The sequence below is a fragment of the Cornus florida genome, unplaced genomic scaffold (genome assembly GCF_030987335.1).
Source record: "Cornus florida cultivar Cherokee Brave unplaced genomic scaffold, ASM3098733v1 CherokeeBrave_3.0.0_Hap2_Chr02, whole genome shotgun sequence".
NCBI lineage: Eukaryota > Viridiplantae > Streptophyta > Magnoliopsida > Cornales > Cornaceae > Cornus > Cornus florida.
The window spans coordinates 85,769,533-85,795,380 of NW_026775572.1; the positions used below are offsets into that span (position 1 = coordinate 85,769,533).

Below are 25,848 nucleotides of genomic sequence, written 5' to 3' on the forward strand. Positions count from 1 at the left end.
AATTAGAAGACGCAATGAAACAAGGTCTTGATGCGGTGGCGTATTGGCAACAGAGGCGGTGGCGTATGGCGGCATGGTTGGCAAAGGCGTCTGGCCGAAGAAGGCAGCCCTCGTTTGGCGTCGGTTGAAGATGATGACAAGTTTCGGCAAAAAATTGCGGGCAACCCTGGTTGATGAAGGATGAGGGTTTTAGGTACTAGGACCAATTGGTGGTAGGGTTTGCAATGGGGCTTCTGGTTGATTCATGATTTGTTTAGGTTTAAACGGGTGAACGAGATTTACAGTTGACAATGAGCGGTTGGATTTGGTGTGTTGATGGTGTGGTTTGGGTGAAAAGCTTTGGATGTGTTACCAGTAAGGTGGTTCGCGGCGGAAGATGAGGGCGCCGCCGCCGTGAAGATGGAAGCGGGTGGTGGCGATGGTGCTGGAGAAAATGAGTTGCAACAAATATAGAGAGAAAAAGTGAGCGGACAGAGAGGGCTGAAGTGGATAGAGAGAGGATGAGATTGAAGGGCATATGGGTAAAACAAAAAAAAGTTAAAAAGTGTTGCTTTTCATCCATTTGATAAAAGAAAATTGTTCAGCAGCATCATTCCTGATTGGCAAGAGTTCAAAATATTTATCTAAGAGCTTTGCCATTTGATTTTTGGCTAGGTATTCAATCTTTCCAGATATACAATAAATAAATATATAAATGCATCAATACTACTAGCTCGTCCAAACAGCTCTTCAGTTAACCGCCCAAAAATTTCAGAAAGAGATGATTTACAATTTACTGGAGAATACCAAAGTGCTGTGAGTACTGTGCTTCCTCAAAAAGTTAGTTTCGCGATATTAACACTACACAAAAATTGAGCACTGAAAATCAAAGAACACATTTGGCTAAAACGCTGAAAAGTATTTAACAACTGAACTATGTATCTCCAACAAAAGCAATTGGTGACTGATTTCGAGTGCCATAGGTGAAGCAACAACCTGAAATAAATAAGAGAATTAGAAATGCCAATACAATACTGAGAAAATTAACAAATAATCAGTTGTTTGCAGCATCAAAAACAGACGAGGAGTTTCAGCTTAAGAACCCATATTATTTTAATATTTCTGGCAACATTTCCATTCAGACCGAGTCATACATTGAAGCAAGGGTGTGGCAATTCGAGCTCGGTTCTTGTCCCGCTATATCCCTAATAGAAATGGTACTTAAGACAATTTAAATGGATATTGAAAAATAGTTTGAGCCCAACATAGGTTCGGGGCAGGATCGTGTACGTGAGTATTCTGCCCCTCCCGATTATGCAGTTTAATAACCTCTACACTGTTTACATTTAAAAATTGGATAAATAACAAGAAACCTCAAACTTTTATGTTATCACAAATTACTTCCCTTGAGCTACTTTTCCAGCAAACAAACCCCTCCGCATTTTAAAATAATGCGAGTTTGGCCTAACTCAAAACGGCTGTTGAGCTGTAACCATTAAAATGGTGACATGCATTGCACGTGACACATGATTTGAGTTTAATAACCTTTTCCCCCCTTTATATGATCATTTTATCCTTAAGTTTTCCATTTGATCTATCCAAAGTCCATTAGGCCTGCACAGCTAGAACAGCTTTTATACAAATATGCAACATAATGTTAACAATCAAAAATCAAATTAAAGATTGTGTGAACACTTCAAAGTTTTCTGAAGCATTCCATATAAAAGACCCAGTATAAGGGGACAACCAAACATATATGTATAAATGTGTCTGTATATATGTATATGCGTGTGTGTGTATATATATACACAAATATATGGTGACAATCCAATCATGTAGTAAAGTAGAAGAAACATAATATGGGGCCATATCGGTATTTCACATTTTCAATTTATTTTAGTCTTTTGAACATTAATAACAAAAGGCCCTTTAGTAATTACACTTTGTAAATTAAAGAAACTAGAAGGCTGTTTAAGTGAGGGGGCCAACTTGGAAGATCTGAAAACATGGAGAAGTTTGTTGGCTGGAAAAATAGTTCGGAGTGTAATTAGCACAACGTGAAAGTTTACAGGGTTTATTGCAATTTAGCCTCAATATTTCCTAAAAACCCTAATACAGTAAAACCTCTATAGATCAAGCACCACCAAACACACAAGGACACCACTTTCCAAAATAATTTGTATGTTTACATATGTCTTAAAAAAGAATCCCATATCCATGTTATAACTTGCATAGATCTAGATATCATATACCTATTTTCACCCTTCAATTTGTTCATAAACATTTTTTTATTTTTATTTTTCATAAGTAAAGATGTATTAGAAAGCGTTCAAAGGAGGAACACATCCCAAGAAAACGCATAGGAATTTGTTCATAAACTTTCTTCAAATAATTCTTTATATATGCTTTACTAGTACCCAAAAATTTCCCTATGTTGGATTGCAAAGTGGCTCTATATAAAGGAGCCAACTGGGCTTATGATTAAGAGCGTAAATTAAATAACTCTCCATTTAAAAAGGTTGTCTTCATCAGAGAAAACCTCATTTCCTCTTTGATCTTGTGGATGGGAATCATCAAGATGATCTTCCTGCAGTGACCCTCTGCTTCTTTGGTGAACTTCTGTTGAACTCCCAATTAACTGCCAGTGCCAATTAACCGAGATAAAGGAACAACATTAAAACCTCATTCTTGTCTTCATCTTGAGATCTAAGAAGTAAGAACCCTAATCCATTTAGAAGTGACCATTTAGGACCCCCAACTTCATTTAGGCCTCACTGAGTAATAATTTCTAGAGTGTAAAAAGTTCATAACTTAATCAGCTGGGTCTTGTAGTTTCAATTGGACAGTCGTGCACACAAAAATTGAATGCCATTTAAATTAAGTTACACTTAATTTTTAACCCTGAACATTTTAAATAGTTTAGAGTGTCAGCTGTAAAAAAGTCAATTTCTTCTAATATTCACGGATTTCTCTATATCAACATATCATCTAATCTAATATTCACAACATACACACCAACCTCACTCTCTTTCTTATTGAAAAGTCAGATGCTAATGGCAGTAGCTCCTACATGATACATCCATTGACTTGGACAACCACAACTATATAAGATGACTCATTCAATTAGCATATTGATGTTTGTGTTGGTATTATATTGTAATTTGGAACCTTGAAACCATCCATTGCAAGGAATCCTTTTAAATACCAGTTATAGACTAAAGACGCAATTCAGTTACTTCCACCACTACCAAGCATAGTTCAAAATATCAGTATAAATTTTCCTATTGGTGGTTGCAACACGACTTGATATTCAAGAAAACCCAGAGGAACCAAAAAATAAAAAAAATAAATAAAAAGAAAAAGAAAAGTCAGGACTAATTGAATGGAACAAGAGTAAACTAGAGGAACGACATCAACTAAAGATACTCTTACCTAGATCAGCTTGACTTAACATGCACTTCAATAATGTCATCGTCCTCCATCCCAAGGCCACTAGGGGTTGCTGTTGGATTAATTTTCTCTCCATCGAAACAAAAAACCAACCTTTGTACATCAAGCTTAGCTTTATCCGCATACGATTTAAAGAGCCGCTCAAACTTATCATCCTACAAAAGAAAAAAGAAAGATAAAAAAAAAACCAACTCTCGATAACAAAGCTACAAGTTTTTAAACAGTAGAGTAAAAGGAATTAAATTTTTAGAAAGATAACAAGAAGAGAACTTTAAGTGCAGTAACCAAACCAATAGGGCACATAACCCGATGGAAAACAAAAGAATGAGGAGCATTTAGTTTCCATTATTAGTGGCAAGAAAAAATTAAATTTTAAACTGTCAAGTCTCCAACAGCAAACATGTCGAGTCCTATGAAGCATGGACATTGATGTAGGATACAGACACAATACGGATACAGCAATTTGTCAATTTCTTAAAAAATAGGAGACATGTCAATATATATATATATATATATATATATATATATATATGTATGTATGTATGTATATTGTATTAAAATTAATATGTACATATATGTAAATCTATGTACACATTTAAAATAATAATTGTTTGTCATGTTATAATATAGTGTAACTAACATCTCCTTTTAAAAAACTTATGACAAACAAGCTGAAAGCCATATAACATGGTTAAATTTTAGACTAAATTAGTTATGATATTACATGGTTAAATTTTAGACTAAATTAGTTATAATATATATCTCAATATTTTTAAAAGATAATATAAGCTTTTCTTTACAAGTATACTATGATATTATACTGGGAAAGTTATTTGGCAATGTTCAAGACTCATTAGATATGCAACTCAGTGTATCTGATGAGTATGGAATATGTGGTCGAAGTCCTCTTAAACTTGTTAAAAAATTATTTTCAAATTATGGTTTATTTAGGAAGTATCGGATGAGTATCCGAGGAGTGTCAGTATCTGACATGAACACAATACTGCTGCACTTCCCTCATAGAAGTATCCATGCTTCATAAGGAGTCTGAAAATAAAAACATAAGCTTTACCTTAATTGAAGGGCTACGACTGAGAAATTCATGAAGTATGACCCCATTTAAAGAAGAAGAAGAAGAAGAAGAAGAAGAAAAGATATCTAATCTTTTCTTGATTACGATTAATCAAAGCTGAGAATAGCATAAGGCAGTAAGGCACAAAAATCAGAGGTATTAATAATGCAAATTTTCCTACTTATCACAATATACACATATTAGGGAATTCATAACCCTCATTTCCATATATCTCAATAATTCTGATAATATATCTACATAAAAAGAAATTCACGAAACAATAAAATCATTGAAATACTCCCTTAATGAAGCGGTTGAAACAAATTAATTCATAAACTGTCACCCTATATAATTTTGTTCAAAATGGCTAAAAGAAAGGAAAGCACACTTCTTCTAACATCTGCTAATCCATGACATAATCTATAACACATTATAATGCCAAAAAAGATAATAATAATAGAACTGAATTTATGCACGAAAATATATACCATGTACACACGAAATTGCTTAAGCTCTTCCTTGTCCTGGATGGAAATAATTATTTTAGCTCTTTCACAAGAAGATTTTGATGGATGATCTGCGACATTTTCCATGGAAGACTGCACTGAAGTACTAAACTCTTTTTTTACGGACTCTTCAACAGCTCGAAATACATCTGCAGCAGATTGGGCAAATGACACCAGCTCCTGCTTCTTTAACCTATAGATAAGAAACACATTTACATGAAAAATTAGGAGAAAAACAAAGATATTTGCAACATATACTAAACTAAAATACTTTGAAACCCATAAAGATTAATAACACATTGCATGACTAATAGTTACAACTCATAACCAACAGCTCAAACACAATCCTCACTGGAAGTTGAGTTGTAAGTGGTAATCACTTTGCATGACTAATAGTTACAACTCATAACCAACAGCTCAAACACAATCCTCACCGGAAGTTGAGTTGTAAGTGGTAATCTCTAAGGAACCAGAGGTCTCAAATTTGGGAATGTCAACTAATATCTTCTCGGAAAGCTGACGAAATTAGAGAAGGTCTTACTAATCAAAAAAAAAATTAGAGAAGGGTCTTAACAATGCATATCAAGCACCAACACTCTCCCTCATGTGCAATCGAGTATTGCATGTGGTGAGGCAAACAAAACAAAGTAAGATTGTAACAGGTGCAAACTTGCACACCAAACCGGGGAATAAATGCAGAGAAGGAGACTTGCATCCAAGACATCCCTGGATCAAAACTCAGAAACCATGTTAGATTACCATTGATGTAGGACAAATAAGGCTATGATACATGTTGATGCAGGACAGATAGGCTTGTCGTAACTTTGAGTTAGAAAAAGAATGAAAGAAGGGGGTGAGAATGAGAAGATGGGATGAGACTAGAGGAAAGGGGTGAGGAGATAGAGTGAATTGGTAGGTTGGATAGACAGAGGGATTGACAAAAGCAAAAACACCGAGGGAGATGAAGATACACGAGAGTTCTCAAACTCACAATATTCTTCAATAATCAACAACTAAATTGTTTGTTTACATAGGAGCCTTTATATAGGCAAATTATTAAGCAAACTCTAAAATCCCTAAAACATAAAAATACCAAAATAATCTTAAAATTCAAACACTACAAAAAATAACAATAAGCATAAATAAAAACACTTATTTACTAAAATCCCTAATTTTATTTCACTTTCCCTCTTCTCCAAAAGTTATGCTAAAGCATTTGCAACTCGTGTGAGAATCATATCTCGTTCCCCATCAATTCTCCCCGACTAAGAAGAACATCTAAAAAGTTCAAGTCAGGACAAAACTCATATGTCCTTCACGCGATATTTGAAGCTAGATAAGCCTTCCTTCCACAATCACTTTGATTGTCAAGAACATCTTCCACCAAATCCAAATACCATGGCATAGACAAGATGACAGAACAAACATTGCTATGAAGAAAATGAAATTCCACCTGTAGAGAAACACAAGCTAACAACATAGGAGGCTCAAAGGTACCTCGGTTGGGAATTGAATACTCCACATGAATATTTGGACTAATACTATTAGTTGATGGCAAGTCAAATAAATATGCATTAGGTCCGGAATTTTGAGTGATGCAGATATGTCAAATGACTTGGGCTTGCGATGCCTTGAATGAGTCATAAGGATAAGGTAGTGGTGGCACACGAAATTTAACATAATCTCCTTCAATAAATTTCTGATTCCTTATATGAGCATGAACAATAAATTCATAATTTTTATTAATCAAAACAATTTGTCATCTCATATCGGCATGAAAATCATGGACAACCTAAACAAAGGAATCAAGAAATTCAAATGAACAAAAAATATGGAGGCATAGGTACAAGGTCAATGGACTGGCGAGGAAGAAAATTATGATTCATGTATAATCTCAATAGGATAGCTATCAGTTGACCAAACTATGATATACGTACCCCATAAGAGGCAACAATGAGTTGTCAAAATCGGCATGTGCTCCCACAAGACAATGAATCAACTTCCTCAGATTCTCAACAATCTCATGTTTTTTGTCATTTTGAAGACAAAATGCAAAGTAAGATTTCAAATTGGTGTCCAAAGTGTTTTCCAAAATGACTTTTGTACTTGACATCCCTATTGGACATGATGGAAGTGGATAACTAATGAAGAGTATCTGTTGGGGGCAGCGGAAGCGCGTGAACATAGAGATCTAATGAAAGCCAAAAAAGCAATCACACACAAACACAAAATATAATACGGTTCGACCAACCCAGTTTACATCCACGGATGAAAAGACATTCCACTATGATTCATAGAGATATTACAATAGTAGAGTTCCTAGGAAGCACAAATATGGATAATGGATACAGATACGACAATATACGAGTATGGTGAGATGACCACTCTTAAATAAAAAAAAAAGGATATGGATACGGTAGGATACGATGATAATTAATATATATATATATATATATATATATATATATATATATATAATCATATATACGAAACATTAATTTTTGGTCAATTTTTTAAACTATTACGAATCTAAATGCAATCGTTAATATAATATAGGAGTTTGTTTCATAAGTTACAGCACATAAAACAAGCAACCCCAGTCATCACTTAATAAATTTCAAACTTTCCTTAACAATTATACTCCAATATTATTGTTGGAAAAGTTACATTTTAATGTCAAAACTAGTTAAAATTGTGCTATAAAGTATCTAAGACGCTTAGATCCGCAGTTAAAGTGTCTGACAAGTATCGGATAAGTGTTAGAAATTAAAACATATATTATAAAATTATGAATACGTTTAGGAAGTATCGAACAAGTATCCACAAGTATCCGAGTATTGGTATCCAACACATATCTGATAAGCGTACGTCACTCTTGTAGAAGTATTTGTGCTTCGTAGTAGAGTACCAATCTGAGTACATGCCTTTTCACCATATACAACTCCACGAGTCTGACTCCTCGCTACTAGTGCCACCGGTATTTTTCCTACTCTACTGACCCCTGTGTTACATGGACATGCCGGCTCCGGTCAGGGTGTTCGACACGACAAGGACACGGACACAAGATATGCGTCGAAGCCTTAACTTTGCCTATTGCACACGACTTTTGAAGGAAGCTTGCTCATGGTGGTTTGGCCATCTAGTTAGGAACTTGGGGTTTGGAAGAAGACGACGACTAAAAGGGCCTATTATTATTATTTTTTTAATAAATAAAAATCGATTAGAAAAACGTTCAAAAGGGGAACGCATCCCTAATACAAAAACGAAAGTGGAACCTAAGGACCAATAGAGTCCAAAAGATCAACTAAGTCATTAGTCGAGTAGCAATCGCTTCATTTCACATAACAGAAAATAGAACGAAGTATATGCGTTTTCAATGTCGCCACAGATGTTTCCTTTCCTTCAAAATTTCTGCTATTCCTTTCTCTCCAGATGCACTACCAAACACAATGTGGAACTATCCTCCAATAGTCACGAGCGTGGCTTTTCACTGGGCATCTTCTCCATGCGTTAATCAGTCCTAAAAGGGCCTATTACTCACGCTGGTACAATATAATATAGTTTATATTCTTTTTACCTGACCATATTTAACTACTGTCAACAAGTTTCCAAAAGGTGTGGGTTACAGCGCATGTAACCCACCACTCCACCGTCACCACATATTACCCAGCTTATGGGTTATAGCTGTAACCCGTAAGTTGTAAAACATATTAATATATGGGTTAGTGGGTTACAACTATAGCCCACAATATTTCTTTATATATATATGTGTGTGTGTGTGTGTGTGTGTGTATAAGAGACATTTAAGTTGTACACCGGTATTGCATTGCGCAGTGAACTGTAACTTATATATATATATATATATATATATATATTACAGCTCATTGTACAAGGGTACAATTTAAACTTCCTTATTTACTTTAACCCTTGTACAATACAGCTATAACTTACTTTTTTTTCTTATATATATATGTGATCGATATTATTTTCATTTTTTAAAATTTCATATGTCGTGTCCAAGTACCCGTGTCTTATTTTTGGACACTTTTAATTCGTGTCCAAGTATCCCATAATTTTATAGATAGATGGATCTGACCTCTAGACGCGCACCCATGTCCGACACCCGTACCCGAGTCTAAGTAACATAGACCGAACCATAAACAACCTCTTAACTCCTTGATGAGACTACATCTCTTTCAATTTCATAAGTCACAACCATTTACCTAAGTACCTATTTATAGAGTTACAAACACAATTCCTTATTGCACAAGGATTACAATTCCTTGGAGCCCAATACTTGCCTAACAAGAAATTAAATACAACTCTAAAATAGAAACCTGTTTGAACTAGAATTTCAGAGACAATTTCCAAAACTCTCCATCTTGGCTCAAATTCCATCGAGACAATTCTTTTGCAGCTTCAATCTTGCACACAAATCGAATCGCTTTAGGGACTTCCACCCACGTACCCGTTTTGCAACTAGCCTGATTTAGGGACTTTTCACCCAAGGAGCCAGTTCCTCAGTTTGATTTAAGGACTTTCACCCAAGGAGCCAATTCATTCTTACTCTTCGGATTGCATGCCAAGGTATAGCAATCCTCCCGCAAAATTGTGATTCTCCACGGCTCCACCTTAACTACTTGAGCTCCATGCCAAATACCCATCACGATTTTTTGACCTTTACGACCAAGCAAGCCGAATGACTCTACTTGCAACCTATGTTACACAGACTCGGTTACCTGTGTCGAACACGGGTATGCATCCATGCGTCGGACATGTCAAATCTCCAAACAGATGGACACACGAACATGGCTAAATATTCATTTTATTAATTATTTTATTTTATTTTATTTTCTAGAGTAAAGTAATATTTTTATCTAATATAATGTTCAATATAGACATTTAACTCATTTTAACGTAATAATATAATATAATTGAATGACTGGATATGCTTTTTAAATACATGTCCAACTAAAAGTATTGGACACATATCTCATACCCATGTCCGAGCAAAACGTGTCTGACACGGGTACTTCACTACTTTTGAAGAGTCCATATAACATAGCCTGCAACTGAAACCTATTGCACCACTCGTTGAGACTCCTTGTGTTTTCTAGATCTTCTTCACCTTCGGCTCTAATACCAATTTGTTGGGGGGGAGCAGAAGCACATTAACATTGAGATCCAATGAAAGCCAACAAAGCAATAACACACAAACACAAGATATAACATGGTTTGACCAAAACCAGTTTACATCCACAGATGTGAAGGGATTCCACTACGATTCGTAGAGATATTACAACAGTAGAGTACCAACACCGAGTGCATACCTTTTCACCACGTACACTCCACGAGTTTGTCTCCTCACTACCCGTGGGACCGTGCCGCCGGTATTTTTCCTACTCTACTGACCATCAACTCCCTCATGTAACTACATATCTCACTCTCACAAGTCTCAACCCATTACCTAGGTACCTATTTGTAGAGTTACAAACACATTTCCTTGTTGAACATTTTCATGTTGATTACCTTTTCCCACTAGGAGGTGAGTATTTTTGAAATTTCATCCCACCAATTTCTTATACCTATCCACAAGCTAACGTCATGAAGAGCATTTCCAAGTGCATAAGAATAAAAGGCAGTGTCAATAGTCAAATATGATCTTTTGTAATTATCCTTGTGTTAGTTCAAAATTGCTACTCGGGCTCCAATTTCTATTTTTGATGCCGTTTGCAGGACATGTGCCCTTTTAACCACTCTTCGCATGTTAATCATGTACTTACTCAGTGATAGCGATGTCTATTTGAATGTCTTGCTTCCCATTTTAGTGTCCCAAAATATGTTTCACTATGAAATAGTCAAAACATCAATTTTTCACTTCCCATCCTAACCATCTTTCACAACATAAAGTATTTATACTTTTCTTAAACCTTGATACTTTTCCCTACTTTTACAAGAATAACTTCAGAAAGACTTTGGTCAAAAGCAAAGTCTCAATGTAGTTTTAAAGTTTGAATTTATTCAAGAAGATGTTAATTTGAGACAGAGAGAGTATTAGAGAAACAATGGTCTCCTTCCTTCCTTATACAAGCTGCCTGAACAGTGTATGAGCAGCCTTTTGTTATTCTACTCTTGAAATGGATAAAGATAGAAGTTCCTGGGTTTTATCAAATCCTAGAATCTTCTTCTTGCCACTCCCCCTTTACATCTACTATGTTCTTGTATTACTGCCATCCCATATAATTTCTCCAGCTCTTCCAATGTTATGAAAACATTAATTTCCTTGCAGTCTGTCTATTCCTTGTCATTTCTACAGTGACTCTTCTCTCCTCTCCATCCACTTCCTTCTCTTTATCTAATGTTCTTTGCGTTCCTTCTATGCTATGGAAAAAAAAAAAAATTGGAATTTCAATCTCCAAATAGTGTGAGACATTTTTTCTTTCTTTTGTGAAGTCATTTCTACAGTGACTCTGAACTGGAAGATAAGGAGTACAATATTGAGTTACACGCATGTGACGTATCTTAGAAAAATCATTATTTTCAAGAAATTAACTGCACATCGAAACATTCACATTGTGGCAGTATAATGTAGAAATACCAGTTGTTTGACAGAAAGATTGAAATGGTATACATTAACAACTAAACCCTTAAAACCAAGGTGAAACAAAAAGAAGAATACACTTGTAATTCCTATAGAGAGTCCCACTGCCCAAGTGGTATCTCCTCCTTCCAAATGGATGGTTGAGGGCTTCAGTCCCAAAGCGGACAAATGTGTGTGACCAGGCACGTATGCAAGAAGAATTTTTTTCTTAGTTCTATCATACCCCATATATTTTGTAAGATTTCAAATTCGTCCCCATTATAATTATCAAAAAAAAAATTTAATATGCCCCCACTCAAATTATGAAAATATCAACTATAAAATATGCCCCCACTAAATATTTTGGCTCTTACCTAATCACTCTTTCTATTATCATGTTGAATTGTGTTATTCCACTGCAGATATGAAACTTTAAGGGCTATATAGTCGTTTTATTGAAGCAAATATTTAGTTGTTGCTTTGTATGACATACTTGTTTCTGGATGATTCATTCCCTACTTTTGAAAAACAAAAGCCAATTTGTGTTGCTCATTTTATTTTTTTTCCTATTTTTTTTCACCCAAGGAGCCAGTTCCTCAGTTTGATTTAAGGACTTTCACCCAAGGAGCCAATTCCTTCTTACTCTTCGGATTGCATGCCAAGGTATAGCAATCCTCCCGCAAAACTGTGATTCTCCACGGCTCCACCTTAACTACTTGAGCTCCATGCCATATACCCATCACGATTTTTTGACCTTTACGACTGTTGTTTATCATGAGAGATAGAGAGAACAGAGAGAACAAATGTATATATATTTCACCGACACACTACTAAATAAGCCTATATAGGCTTATATAAGGGATACAAGCCTCCTTAATAACACAAGGGCCTACTAAAATAATGTAATTACATAATGGCCCAACATATATATATATATAACATTCTAACACTCCCCCTCAAGCTGGAGAATATATATCAAATAATCCTAGCTTGGAACAGATAGTTCTTAACCGGTTATGACCCAATGCTTTGGTAAACATATCAGCTAATTGATCTTCAGACTTCACGAATGGAGTAGAAATGCTCCCAAGCAATATCTTTTCTCGAATGAAGTGACAATCAACTTCAATATATTTGGTCCTCTTATGAAACACAGGATTTGAGGCAATGTGAACTGCTGCTTGATTATCATAGAACAATGGAGTAGGAACTTCGACTGTCAACCCAAGTTCTTTTAGAAAATGTTGTATCCAGGTCAACTCACTAGTAGTATGAGCCATTGCCCTATACTCAGCTTCAGCACTAGATCGAGCTACCACCGTTTGCTTTTTACTTCGCCATGTAACAAGATTGCCTCCTACAAATGTGCAGTAACCTGTAGTAGATCTCCTATCTGAAGGAGAACCAGCCCAATCGGCATCTGTAAAACCTTCCACCCTGAGATGACCATTTGATTTATATAGTAACCCAACACCTGGAGCTTGCTTGAGATATCGGATAATCCGAAGAACAGCAATCCAATGTGGCATTCTAGGAGCTCCCATAAACTGACTTACAACACTAACTTCATATGAAATATCAGGTCGAGTGATAGTGAGATAAATTAATTTCCCAACTAGACGACGAAATCTGCCCGGATCATTAAATAGATCACCCTCATCAGACACAAGTTTTGTATTCGAATCCATAGAAGCATCAACCGGGCGATCACCCAACATACCTGTTTCTTCTAATAAATCCAACACATATTTTCGTTGTGATAAACTTATACCCTTCTTGGATCTAGCAACTTCAATACCCAAGAAATACCTAAGTTTACCCAAGTCTTTAGTGTGGAATCGATATTGCAGAAACAACTTCAACTTAGCAATACCTTCAGAATCATCACCTGTGATCACAATATCATCTACATATACAACAAGAAAGATGAAGCCAGCTTTAGTGCGCTGGTGAAATACCGAATGGTCAGTCTGACATCTGTTAAGACCAAATTTTAATGTTGCCTCAGAGAATTGTCCAAACCAAGCCCGTGGAGATTGTTTCAATCCATATAGGGCCTTTTTAAGGCGACAAACAGTGTGAAAAGACTCCCCCTGAGCAACAAACCCAGGTGGTTGCTCCATATAAACCTCTTCGACTAAGTCACCATGCAAAAAAGCATTTTTAACGTCTAACTGAAACAGAGGCCAATGTCTATTAGCAGCAAGAGAAATCAAAACACGAATAGAAGAAATCTTAGCAACAGGGGCAAACGTCTCATCATAGTCAATACCATAAGTCTGGGTATAACCTTTGGCAACAAGACGAGCTTTTAACCGCTCAACGGACCCATCTGGAAGATACTTCACAATGTAGACCCAGCGACAACCAACTGGTTTGACACCTGGAGATAAAGGAACAAGATTCCACGTATCATTCTGATGCAAAGCATCAATTTCATCTTGCATGGCTTTCCTCCAGCCCGAATCAGACAAAGCATCCTGCACAGTCTTAGGAACAAATGTAGTAGACAATTGAGAGGAAAAACATGAGAAAGATGGCGATAAGGAATTATAAGAGACATACTGAGCAATGTGATGTTTAGTAACACAGGAGCGAGGAGCTTTACGTAGTGCAATAGGCAAGGATTCAGACACAGTGGAAGGTGTTGGATGCAAAGACTCTGAAGACGACGGAGGAGGCACGACAGCAGATGGCTTTGGTCTTCGAGTGTACACTTGTAACGGGGCAGGCAAAGGAGATCTAGGCTGAAGAGAAAGTGAGGGATGTGGAACCGCAGGAAGAAGCGACTCAGAAGTAATATCAAGAATTGAATCACTATCTGAAAAATATGGGACGGACTCACAAAAGGTCACATCCACGCTAATAAAGTACCGTTGAGAAACAGGACTATAACAACGATAACCTTTATAAGAACGAGAGTATCCAAGAAATACACACTTTGTGGCACGTGGGTCAAGTTTATCAAAACCAGGACCAAGATTGTGGACATAACAGACACAGCCAAAAACTCGAGGAGTAAGAGAAAACAAAGGAGAATCAGGAAATAAAATAGAATGTGGAGATTTGCCATCTAATACAGATGACGGCATACGGTTAATAAGATGACAGGCAGTAAGAACAGCATCACCCCAAAACCGTTTAGGCATGTGCATATGAAACAAAAGAGCACGGGTTACTTCTAAGAGGTGTCGATTCTTACGTTCTGCAACTCCATTTTGTTGAGGAGTATAAACACATGAATTTTGATGAATAATTCCTTTATCACTAAGATAGGTATCAAAAGGGGTTGCAGAATATTCCTTAACATTATCAGAACGTAAAATACGAATTGGACAGCCAAACTGAGTTTTGATTTCTTTTCGAAATTTTTGAAAAATTAAAAATAACTCAGAACGATCTTTCATTAAAAACAACCAAGTCAGGCGAGAATAATCATCCACAAATGTCACAAAATAATGAAATTTATTGATTGAAAAATGCTTTATTGGACCCCATACATCTGAATGAACCAAATGAAAAGGACTAGAGACGCGACTATTAACCCTAGACTTGAAAGACACACGATGGTGCTTACTAAGTTGACAAACCTCACATGACAAGAATTTCAAATTACTAAGACTAGGAACTTGACGCTGCAAAACTTGAAGTGACGGGTGTCCAAGACGACAGTGCCACTGGAATGGAGACAGAGAAGACTAAAGAGCCACAGGATAAGGTGCCACATCAAAGTAATATAAGCCACCAACTTCATTCCCCGTACCAATCGTCTTCTTCGTCTTGAGATCCTGAAACACACAAAAAGTAGGATAAAATGTAACAGAGCACTGAAGAGATTTAGTAAGCTTACTGACAGACATCAAATTAAAGGGAAACTGAGGAACATATAAAACAGATGAGAGAGACAAGGAATCACTAAGTTGAGTTGTCCCCAAACCTGAAACCTTAGCGGAGGAACCGTTAGCAAGGGTAACTCTTTGAGAAGGAGGTATAGAATTAAAATCAGATAGAAGAGAAGAACATCCAGTCATATGATCGGATGCTCCAGTGTCTATGATCCAAGGACTGCGAGTGGAAGATAATAGACATGTGGGTGCAGTACCTGACTGGGCAAAGGTAGCCGTGGAAGATGAATTAGATGCTTGCTTATAAGACAAAAACTGAGTATACTCATCACGTGAGACAGGGACCGTATCTGATTCAGCTACATTATGAGATCCAGAAGCAACATCATTCGGAGAGGAGGAAACTTGATTTGCATAACTAGATGGTTTGCTATGAAGGTCCCAACAAAAATTCACAGTATGATTAGAAAGACCACAATGAGTACATTTTCGTGATTCCCCGCCACGGCCACGTCCTCCCCGTGAATCACGACCGCCACGCGTGGAGCGTCCCCCACGACCTCCACGGAAAACAGTATTTTCACCCTTTGAAACAATCAATGCTGAACGCTCACCACTCTGCCCAGTATTCAAAGTGGAGGTATCACTGACAAGTGTAGCGCGCTGAAGTCTAGAAAACACATCAGCAAGAGATGGAAGTGTGGGACTGCCCATAATCTGTGAACGAAAAGACTCATAAACTGAGGACAAACCAGTAAGAAAACGAACAACATTAAAGTCCTCACGTTGTTGTTGCATACTGCGAACATCAGCAGTAATGGGCTGATACATATTCAGCTCCTCACAAATGCCTATAACTTTGGAATAATACTCTTCTATACTGTGACTACCTTGTTTAAGATGAAGATACTGCTTACAAAGCTCATAAACACGAGTGATATTACCTGTCCCAGAATACAGTTGCTGCAATCTGTCCCATATCTCCTTTGCAGTATCCAAATAAAGTAAAGTTGTACTAATTTGGGGTTCAATACTGTTTATCATCACAGAAATGATCCGAGCATCTTCCTTTTCCCATGCATCAAAAGAAGCATCAGTTTCTTGAGTTTCTCTTTAGTCAGATGATTACCAAGGCCTCTACCTTTGAGAAAAATTTTAACTGATTTAGCCCACAGTATATAGTTCTTCCCATTGAGTTTAACAGAAGTCATGGAAGAATGAAGACCAGAAGTGGGAGAAAACAAATCTGAAGTGGAGGCCATGTCTTACCCAGCAAAACAGAGAAGAAAATATGAAGCAGAATTGGTATTCGGGCCGAACTTGGGCAAACGGGTCGGATCCGAGAACAGGTCGGATCTGGACGAGCGGGTTGGATCCGGATAACGGGTCGGATCTGGACAAACGGATCGGGCCTCGGATCGGATCTGGTCAAACGGGCCGAATCTGGGCTATCCCGGGTTTACGAAACCAGGGTTGGAATAACTATCCCAGGTTTAGTAAACCAGGGTTGGAATAGCCTCACTCCTGCAGCCAAACACCACCCTTCTCCTTCACAATCAACGCCGGCGAGAACCAGAACTCTGCCACTGACAAGAAATTCCAGCACCCGAGATTCGCAATGGAAAAACAAGGCTAGTACACACCCTAGCCCCTGCAGCGGTGACGACAACCCAACAACAACAAAAAAAACAGCGATCTAACAACGGAACGGAGAGGGATCACGATGATGGAGCTTCTGCAACTTGCGACAGCCAAGGAAGCCTCGACCAGCAAAACGAAAGGCGTTAGATTTGAGAACGACGAACAAATCTTCAGCGAGTCAGATCTGAGAACGACGACCAAATCTTCAGCGAAGAACAGAGTTGGCTTCGATCTTGATTTTCATTTGTAGAAGAACAACCCAACCCAGATGCAATCACAACTACAACCCACTCTGATACCATGTTGTTTATCATGAGAGATAGAGAGAACAGAGAGAACAAATGTATATATATTTCACTGACACACTACTAAATAAGCCTATATAGGCTTATATAAGGGATACAAGCCTCCTTAATAACACAAGGGCCTACTAATATAATGTAATTACATAATGGCCCAACATATATATATATATATAACATTCTAACAACGACCAAACAAGCCGAATGACTCTACTTGCAACCTATGTTACACAGACTCGGTTACGTGTGTCGAACACGGGTATGCATCCATGCGTCGGACATGTCAAATCTCTAAACAGATGGACACACGAACATGGCTAAATATTCATTTTATTAATTATTTTATTTTATTTTATTTTCTAGAGTAAAGTAATATTTTTATCTAATATAATGTTCAATATAGACATTTAACTCATTTTAACGTAATAATATAATATAATTGAATGACTGGATATGCTTTTTAAGTACATGTCCAACTAAAAGTATTGGACACATATCTCATACCCATGTCCAAGCAAAACATGTCTGACACGAGTACTTCACTACTTTTGAAGAGTCCATATAACATAGCCTGCAACTGAAACCTATTGCACCACTCGTTGAGACTCCTTGTGTTTTCTAAATCTTCTTCACCTTCGGCTCTAATACCAATTTGTTGGGGGGGAGCAGAAGCACATAAACATTGAGATCCAATGAAAGCCAACAAAGCAATAACACACAAACACAAGATATAACATGGTTTGACCAAAACCAGTTTACATCCACAGATGTGAAGGGATTCCACTACGATTCGTAGAGATATTACAACAGTAGAGTACCAACACCGAGTGCATACTTTTTCACCATGTACACTCCACGAGTTTGTCTCCTCACTACCCGTGGGACCGTGCCGCCGGTATTTTTCCTACTCTACTGACCATCAACTCCCTCATGTAACTACATATCTCACTCTCACAAGTCTCAACCCATTACCTAGGTACCTATTTGTAGAGTTACAAACACATTTCCTTGTTGAACATTTTCATGTTGATTACCTTTTCCCACTAGGAGGTGAGTATTTTTGAAATTTCATCCCACCAATTTCTTATACCTATCCACAAGCTAACGACATGAAGAGCATTTCCAAGTGCATAAGAATATAAGGCAATGTCAATAGTCAAATATGATCTTTTGTAATTATCCTTGTGTTAGTTCAAAATTGCTACTCGGGCTCCAATTTCTATTTTTGATGCCGTTTGTAGGACATGTGCCCTTTTAACCACTCTTCGCATGTTAATCATGTACTTACTCAGTGATAGCGATGTCTATTTGAATGTCTTGCTTCCCATTTTAGTGTCCCAAAATATGTTTCACTATGAAATAGTCAAAACATCAATTTTTCACTTCCCATCCTAACCATCTTTCACAACATAAAGTATTTATAGTTTTCTTAAACCTTGATACTTTTCCCTACTTTTACAAGAATAACTTCAGAAAGACTTTGGTCAAAAGCAAAGTCTCAATGTAGTTTTAAAGTTTGAATTTATTCAAGAAGACGTTAATTTGAGACAGAGAGAGTATTAGAGAAACAATGGTCTCCTTCCTTCCTTATACAAGCTGCCTGAACAGTGTATGAGCAGCCTTTTGTTATTCTACTCTTGAAATGGATAAAGATAGAAGTTCCTGGGATTTATCAAATCCTAGAATCTTCTTCTTGCCACTCCCCCTTTACATCTACTATGTTCTTGTATTACTGCCATCCCATATAATTTCTCCAGCTCTTCCAATGTTATGAAAACATTAATTTCCTTGCAGTCTGTCTATTCCTTGTCATTTCTACAGTGACTCTTCTCTCCTCTCCATCCACTTCCTTCTCTTTATCTAATGTTCTTTGCGTTCCTTCTATGCTATGGAAAAAAAAAAAAAAAAAAAATTGGAATTTCAATCTCCAAATAGTGTGAGACATTTTTTCTTTCTTTTGTGAAGTCATTTCTACAGTGACTCTGAACTGGAAGATAAGGAGTACAATATTGAGTTCCACGCATGTGACGTATCTTAGAAAAATCATTATTTTCAAGAAATTAACTGCACATCGAAACATTCACATTGTAGCAGTATAATGTAGAAATACCAGTTGTTTGACAGAAAGATTGAAATGGTATACATTAACAACTAAACCCTTAAAACCAAGGTGAAACAAAAAGAAGAATACACTTGTAATTCCTATAGAGAGTCCCACTGCCCAAGTGGTATCTCCTCCTTCCAAATGGATGGTTGAGGGCTTCAGTCCCAAAGTGGACAAATGTGTGTGACCAGGCACGTATGCAAGAAGAATTTTTTTCTTAGTTCTATCATACCCCATATATTTTGTAAGATTTCAAATTCGTCCCCATTATAATTATAAAAAAAAAAATTTAATATGCCCCCACTCAAATTATGAAAATATCAACTATAAAATATGCCCCCACTAAATATTTTGGCTCTAACCTAATCACTCTTTCTATTATCATGTTGAATTGTGTTATTCCACTGCAGATATGAAACTGTAAGGGCTATATAGTCGTTTTATTGAAGCAAATATTTAGTTGTTGCTTTGTATGACATACTTGTTTCTGGATGATTCATTCCCTACTTTTGAAAAACAAAAGCTAATTTGTGTTGCTCATTTTATTTTTTTTCCTAGTTGATACTCAAAACCCACCCCCACCCCCCACCCCCAAATGAATTGTTTGCACCCAAGAGGAATCGAACCTTAGACCTGATGCTTCATGAGGCACCGGCCAAGTTCTTACCCACTTGAGCTAAACCCCTTGGCCTTGGGGTTATTGCTCATTTTATTCAAAAGAATTTTCTTCAGTTACTATCATGATCACTTGATGATCAATTTAAGACTAAAACCAAGTTTGAAAGATTAAAAGGAATTGTGATCTTACAGGGGGGAGGAAACAAAAAAAAAAAAGAAAAGAAAAAGATAATAGAAACAAAAAATTTACTAGGTGCATTCGGTACTTTATTTGCTTGCAACATTGACATTGAATATAATACTCAATAAAATTATCAATGAATGTTAAAATTCTTTTACTCATTATGATAAGCTTGGAAAAAAATTTTCTTTTTATTTAAGGCCACCCCCGCCTCAAATAATTTTCTGGGTCCGTACGATAGTGCAGAGATAGAGAGAGAGGGGTATACCTCAACTCCTTTATGGTGCTATCCTCAACAAGCTTTTGTCTGTCACTAGAAACCTTGGGAGGAGGAGGCAACCAATCCTCCTCCTCATCCTCCTTTTTTTCACTGTCAATGATCTCTATGACATCCCCATTATTCCCTTTTCCCTTCTCAACCTAATTAGTAACAACCACAAAATCAAACACAGAAAGAAACCACATTCCAATAAACAACCACAACTTAATTTAGTAGAATGAAAATAAGCCGATCATACTGCAGAATCGGAAATCTTCCTCCTTTTGGGGAAGAAAGCTGGGGACGAGTCTGAACAATCGTCTGAAAAAATTTAAAAAGGAAAATCAAAGCTAAATCATTCATAAACAGAACATGTACATATGGATAGAGAGAGAGAAAGAGAGAGAAAGAGATGGGAGCTGAATAAACTAACCGTCTAGACATACGACGTCGAGAGGCTGAACTCGACTGTAATCAAAAAGCGGTTCGAATTCTTCTTTCGATTCCTCCTGCAAAATCAGAAGTCGAGAATTGATTTCCAAAAGCCCTAGGAAAAATTTAGTTCAAAATTACGGATACAATGGGTAATATACCATAATTGAACTTTCGAAGTCTCACTCGCTGTGCGCTTTTTGATATTACGAATTTATGATAGAAAACAAAAAGCCTTGCATCAAATATGGTACTGGAGGGACGCACAAGACTCCTCTGTGACGTATCTTATTGCTTTTTAATAGCTCAAAAAAAACCTTTTATGTTCTGTTTGGCAGGCGAGAAAGATGACGTGGGAGAGGAAAGGGAAACCTTGGAGGAGAGGGAATAATGTTTAGAGAATTATAGGGCTCCGTTTGGATGTAAAATATTTTCGACAAGTTACAGGTGTATATCCGAGACTTCATCAATTGGGGCAATTTGTAAAAGAGGAAACTAAAAAAAATTACATGGTGGGCTCAAGCCTTCAAGGTACAATTTGGGCTTATCACCAATTTAGCCCACATTATAACATGGGCCAGTAAGTTGGACAACCTAAACCCACTACAAATTACAGGTCATGGACAACCAAAATTGTTACTGGGCCAATTTGTTTAACTAGCTAGCCAGGCCCATTTGAAAATGTGATTAGTTAAATAAAATAATAATTATTCTTAATATACATATATATATATATATATATTTGGAAATAATTATCAAAAGTGACTAAAGTTACCGTTTTGTCCCTTGATGGAGTTTATATATAGAGCAGTGAAGGGGGAGAATTAAGGAAAACTTGAGAATGAACATTGAAATTATGCTGGATTTTACACTCATCCAACACTTCAAGCTTTGAGAACATCCCATCTTTGAAGCTTTGAAACAAAGAATCGCAAGCATGTTTTACAAGTGTCGATCCTCTTCAAGCCTTCAACCAATTGGTTGAGATCAAGCTTTCACAACCCTCAATCGAAAATCAATCCAAATTTTCTTCATTTCTCAAAGATTTGGAGAATACTTGTAGCAACTGATTCAAGATCAGTCATTGAAGTCCTTGCACCGAAGATTCAATCACTTTGACTTTCTTTTTTTGTAAAGAATTTTTTAGAAAGGTGTACCCATTTATCAAATACTAACAAATGACACATACTGCACGTGATCAAAACTTAAAAGTGGTATTATGGGATGCCCATGTTGTAACACAACCATCCATTTGCATGTAAAAGCCCTAAAGCATATAACTTAGAAGAAGAAGGGAGAACAATTTTAACAGGAGTGGAAGGTTAAAAACTCCAAGTTTTAATCTTGAACTTTTAGAAGAGTTAAAAACTCCAAGTTTTAATCTTGAACTTTTAAAAGTTCTCCAATTCTCCAAATGGATCAAAAGTTCATTGTTCTAATCAATCTAAGATTTCTTGAAAACACATATTTTTAATGTCCTTGTATTCTTTTCTGTTTTTTGTGAATAAAGTCAAATGTTGAGTCTTTCAAAAGCATGGATTTCTAATATGATACACATTAAATAAATTCGTGAGCATGATCACAAATTTAATACATGGTAGAGACCGACACACATCCTTCGGTAGGAAGGAAGAAAGAGGGGTGGAAAGATAACAGGAAGGAAGGAACAAAATTCCTTCGTTCGGTAGGAAGGAGATACGGAGGGAAAGGATAATACGAGGGATGTCTTATCCTTCCCTTTTTACAAATTTTCATCAGCCTAAATTTGGGCGGAAGACAGGAGAGAAAACAAGTGGAGCTATTATAAAACTATTAAATTACAATATTATCCTTTCCAAATATTAAATTACTATATGGATTGTTTGTTATATAATTTCCTTATTAGTAAAAAAAAAGATAATTTCCTTATTAGTGAAAAAAAAAAGATTCAGAAGAAAAAATACACAGTTTACATAAAAAACCATACAATGTCATAAAACATTTTTTTAGAACATATTTAGAACCAAAAAAAAAAACTCCATGTTCACACCTAGTTCTAAAAACAGTACTCACTTCACTAGTATTGTCATATAGTGTAAGACTACAACTAGTGGTGCAAATAATTTTGAGTGTTCAATGCAAATGGCTAAAATTAAGAATTTTAGTTTGACATGACTCTACTAGGATAATATTTTTCAACGAAGTATGTAGATGGTGGGATACATTTTTTTATATTATTTTTATTCATGATGAAATATGATTATATATATATATATATATATATATATATAATTAATGCAAACAATAAATTAGAGTGAAATTAATGGTACTGTTTAAATGAGTAGTAAAGATGATGGCTATCTACCGAAAAAAATAAAATAATGAAGGGTATAATGATAAAAATAATTTTAAATTCTCCCTTCCCTTCTTTCACAACGAACAAAGGAATTTGGTAGAATTTGGTAGGTTCTTCTTTTCTCTTCCATTCAACCGAACAAAACAAGGAAAGTTCATAATCTCTTCCCTAAGGATGTCTTATCCTTCCATTCTTCTCTCACTTCCATCCAATTTACTTCATTCCTAACGAATGGAGCATAAATATAAAGTCAATGCTTAATTGATTTTATATTCACGTCTTATGTACTATTAAAAAGAATCAACTATCAAAGCTTCTATTGTACTCCATTTTCTTTTGGAGGCATGAATTTTTGGTTGGATTTAAGATTGTAAATTTGCCCTCCATTCATTTTTTTCTCTTGGTTCCTAGGAATGCAATATACGATCATGGGTATCTTGGATTCTTTGGTCTGAATCACTCTTAATATTTTGGACTAAAAAGTATTCTCAGGTTAGTGTTTTAATTTATCTCTCTTTTAGGGATGTCAATTTCTTTCTATTCGGCGGGTTTTCGTCCCACTCCATTCTATTAGGGTGAATTTGGTAACTCTCTAAATGAGTTTGGGAGGAGTATGATAAAATAATTGAAAACCCCAAACGAATTTGGTGTGGGGACGGATTTATTGATAAACCCGTTTTGCTCCTGCCCCGAATGTATATGTATCTTTAAAATTTTAATATGGTATAAAAAATATATATTTAATATTTCTAAGAACATTGTTACTTTGTTGGAAGTCTCTATTAATATATTAATATTCACTACTCAATAATTTAGAAACTGGGTCATCTTATTTATCAACTCAATTTGAGCACATTGGACTAATTTTTTTTTTATTTTTTTTTATTTTTTTTTTATTTTTTTACTTAATAATAAAAGTGGCATAACACATCCCACCCCGTAATTAAATGGAGTATGCGGAGCAGATCGAGTCGATATTTTGTCTGCCGGAGTAGAGGCGAGGTTAGTATACTAATTATAAACCCATCCCGAAATAGGAGCGGAGTTGGTACAATGGATTTTCAAACGGGACAGAGTAAGGTTTAGCCAAACCTGCCCCGTTGCCATCCTTAGTCTCCCTCTCTCTCTAATTTATTTTTGACATATAAAACTAACGTAGACCCAAATATAGGTAAAAAGAGGGGAGATTTTTGTATAAAAGGTAAGAGGCAAAATACCAAAAATGAATTTATATAATCTAATTAAGCTATGATTCTAATAATAAGAAAAAATAATTATTATTCTAACAGCTCTATTATTATTGAAGCAAATTTATAATTATTTGTTACTTTACTTCAGAAAATTCTTATCATTTAATTCTTTCAAATTTCAAATTCCAAAATTCTTCAAATTAATTATTACATTTCTTTGACACAACATAGATGAATAAATAAATAGATATGTACGTATTTAATGATATATATATGTGTGTGTGTGTGTGTGTGTGTGTGTGTGTTTAGTTTCAACAAAGGTTCACCGACATAATTATATGTAGTACGGATACGGACAAAGATACATACACGGGCACAGACCTTTATTTCATTACTTTATCATGATAATATTCATATTATTTTCAAGATTACTGGTTCGAAAAGTGTCGGCAAAGTGTCTAAAATAATAAAATTAATTTTTATTTATGAACACGTATATAAAGTGTCCGACACGTATTTGAGGAGTATGCTACATGAATATGACAACTCCTTAGTAGAAGTGTTCGTGCTTCCAAACGGCAACATTAGATAGTGTACGACTCCCTTACAAAAGTATCATATATGTAGTAATTGTTAAACTCATTTTGATATCTCTGCATTGGAAACTTTTTTTTTTTTTTTTTTTTTTTTTGGGTCATTTGTGATTCATGGTTTGGAATAATTTCATGAATGATATATATATATATATTTTTGGTTGTTGTTGCTACTTTTATACATACCATCCAAGTGATATCCATTGGCATGCAAGGCCCGTTTTGCATATCATTTTTAAGAGAGAAGATGCTTTATTGTTGAACTCTCTCTCTCTACAACATTAAGACTCATTTTGCTCTCCCTTTGTGCCTTTTAATGCATGCATGTCTTTCACTTTCAACGTCTGTCATGGTTTGATGACAAACTCGTTTTGACATCATATTTAATCTTTGACATAATTTATGCTTCGGTGTTGGAGAAGTAGTCGGCCAAGCAAAAAACATTATTGTCGGAGTTGCATTGACACCCACTAGTAGTTTCAACACAGGTTCACCCATATATATAATTGTTTGATGTCGCGGTCGTTTGCTTGCCCCTTATTTATTTATTATATTTTTGAAATTGATCTTTAATACCATGGTTTAGATGAAACCCATTTTGAGACCTTTGCATAGTATGTATATATACACATATATGGCTTTTCGATCTCCTAGCTTAGAACCCATGCGCGTGCACCACTCTTGGATTGTGCCTTTACACTAGATATCTTTTCTCCTTCCTTGAATGCAAGGCGGATCCAGGATTGTTGATTGGGGTGGGC

At 36.0% G+C, this 25,848-nt stretch overlaps 1 protein-coding gene across 1 annotated transcript; it reads right to left on the bottom strand.

Annotated features, from left to right (window-relative positions):
• Positions 1 to 672: 672 nt before the first annotated feature.
• Positions 673 to 21,365, bottom strand: LOC132295413 (uncharacterized). The gene is made up of 7 exons (XM_059793686.1): positions 21,131 to 21,365; positions 20,971 to 21,046; positions 20,797 to 20,858; positions 20,547 to 20,698; positions 4,990 to 5,200; positions 3,412 to 3,584; positions 673 to 975 (listed from the first exon to the last, which is right to left on the bottom strand). The coding sequence occupies exons 1-6, from the start codon at positions 21,131 to 21,133 to the stop codon at positions 3,417 to 3,419; spliced, it is 672 nt and encodes a 223-aa protein (XP_059649669.1). The 5' UTR covers positions 21,134 to 21,365; the 3' UTR covers positions 673 to 975; positions 3,412 to 3,416.
• Positions 21,366 to 25,848: the final 4,483 nt, after the last annotated feature.

Excerpts from the sequence above, each read along its gene's own strand:
- LOC132295413 (XM_059793686.1), bottom strand. Across the intron at positions 20,859-20,970 it reads CGACGTCGTATGTCTAGACG|ACGATTGTTCAGACTCGTCC; the intron begins GTTAGTTTATTC and ends AAATTTTTTCAG. Across the intron at positions 5,201-20,546 it reads AGCACCATAAAGGAGTTGAG|GTTAAAGAAGCAGGAGCTGG; the intron begins GTATACCCCTCT and ends TCTTATCTATAG.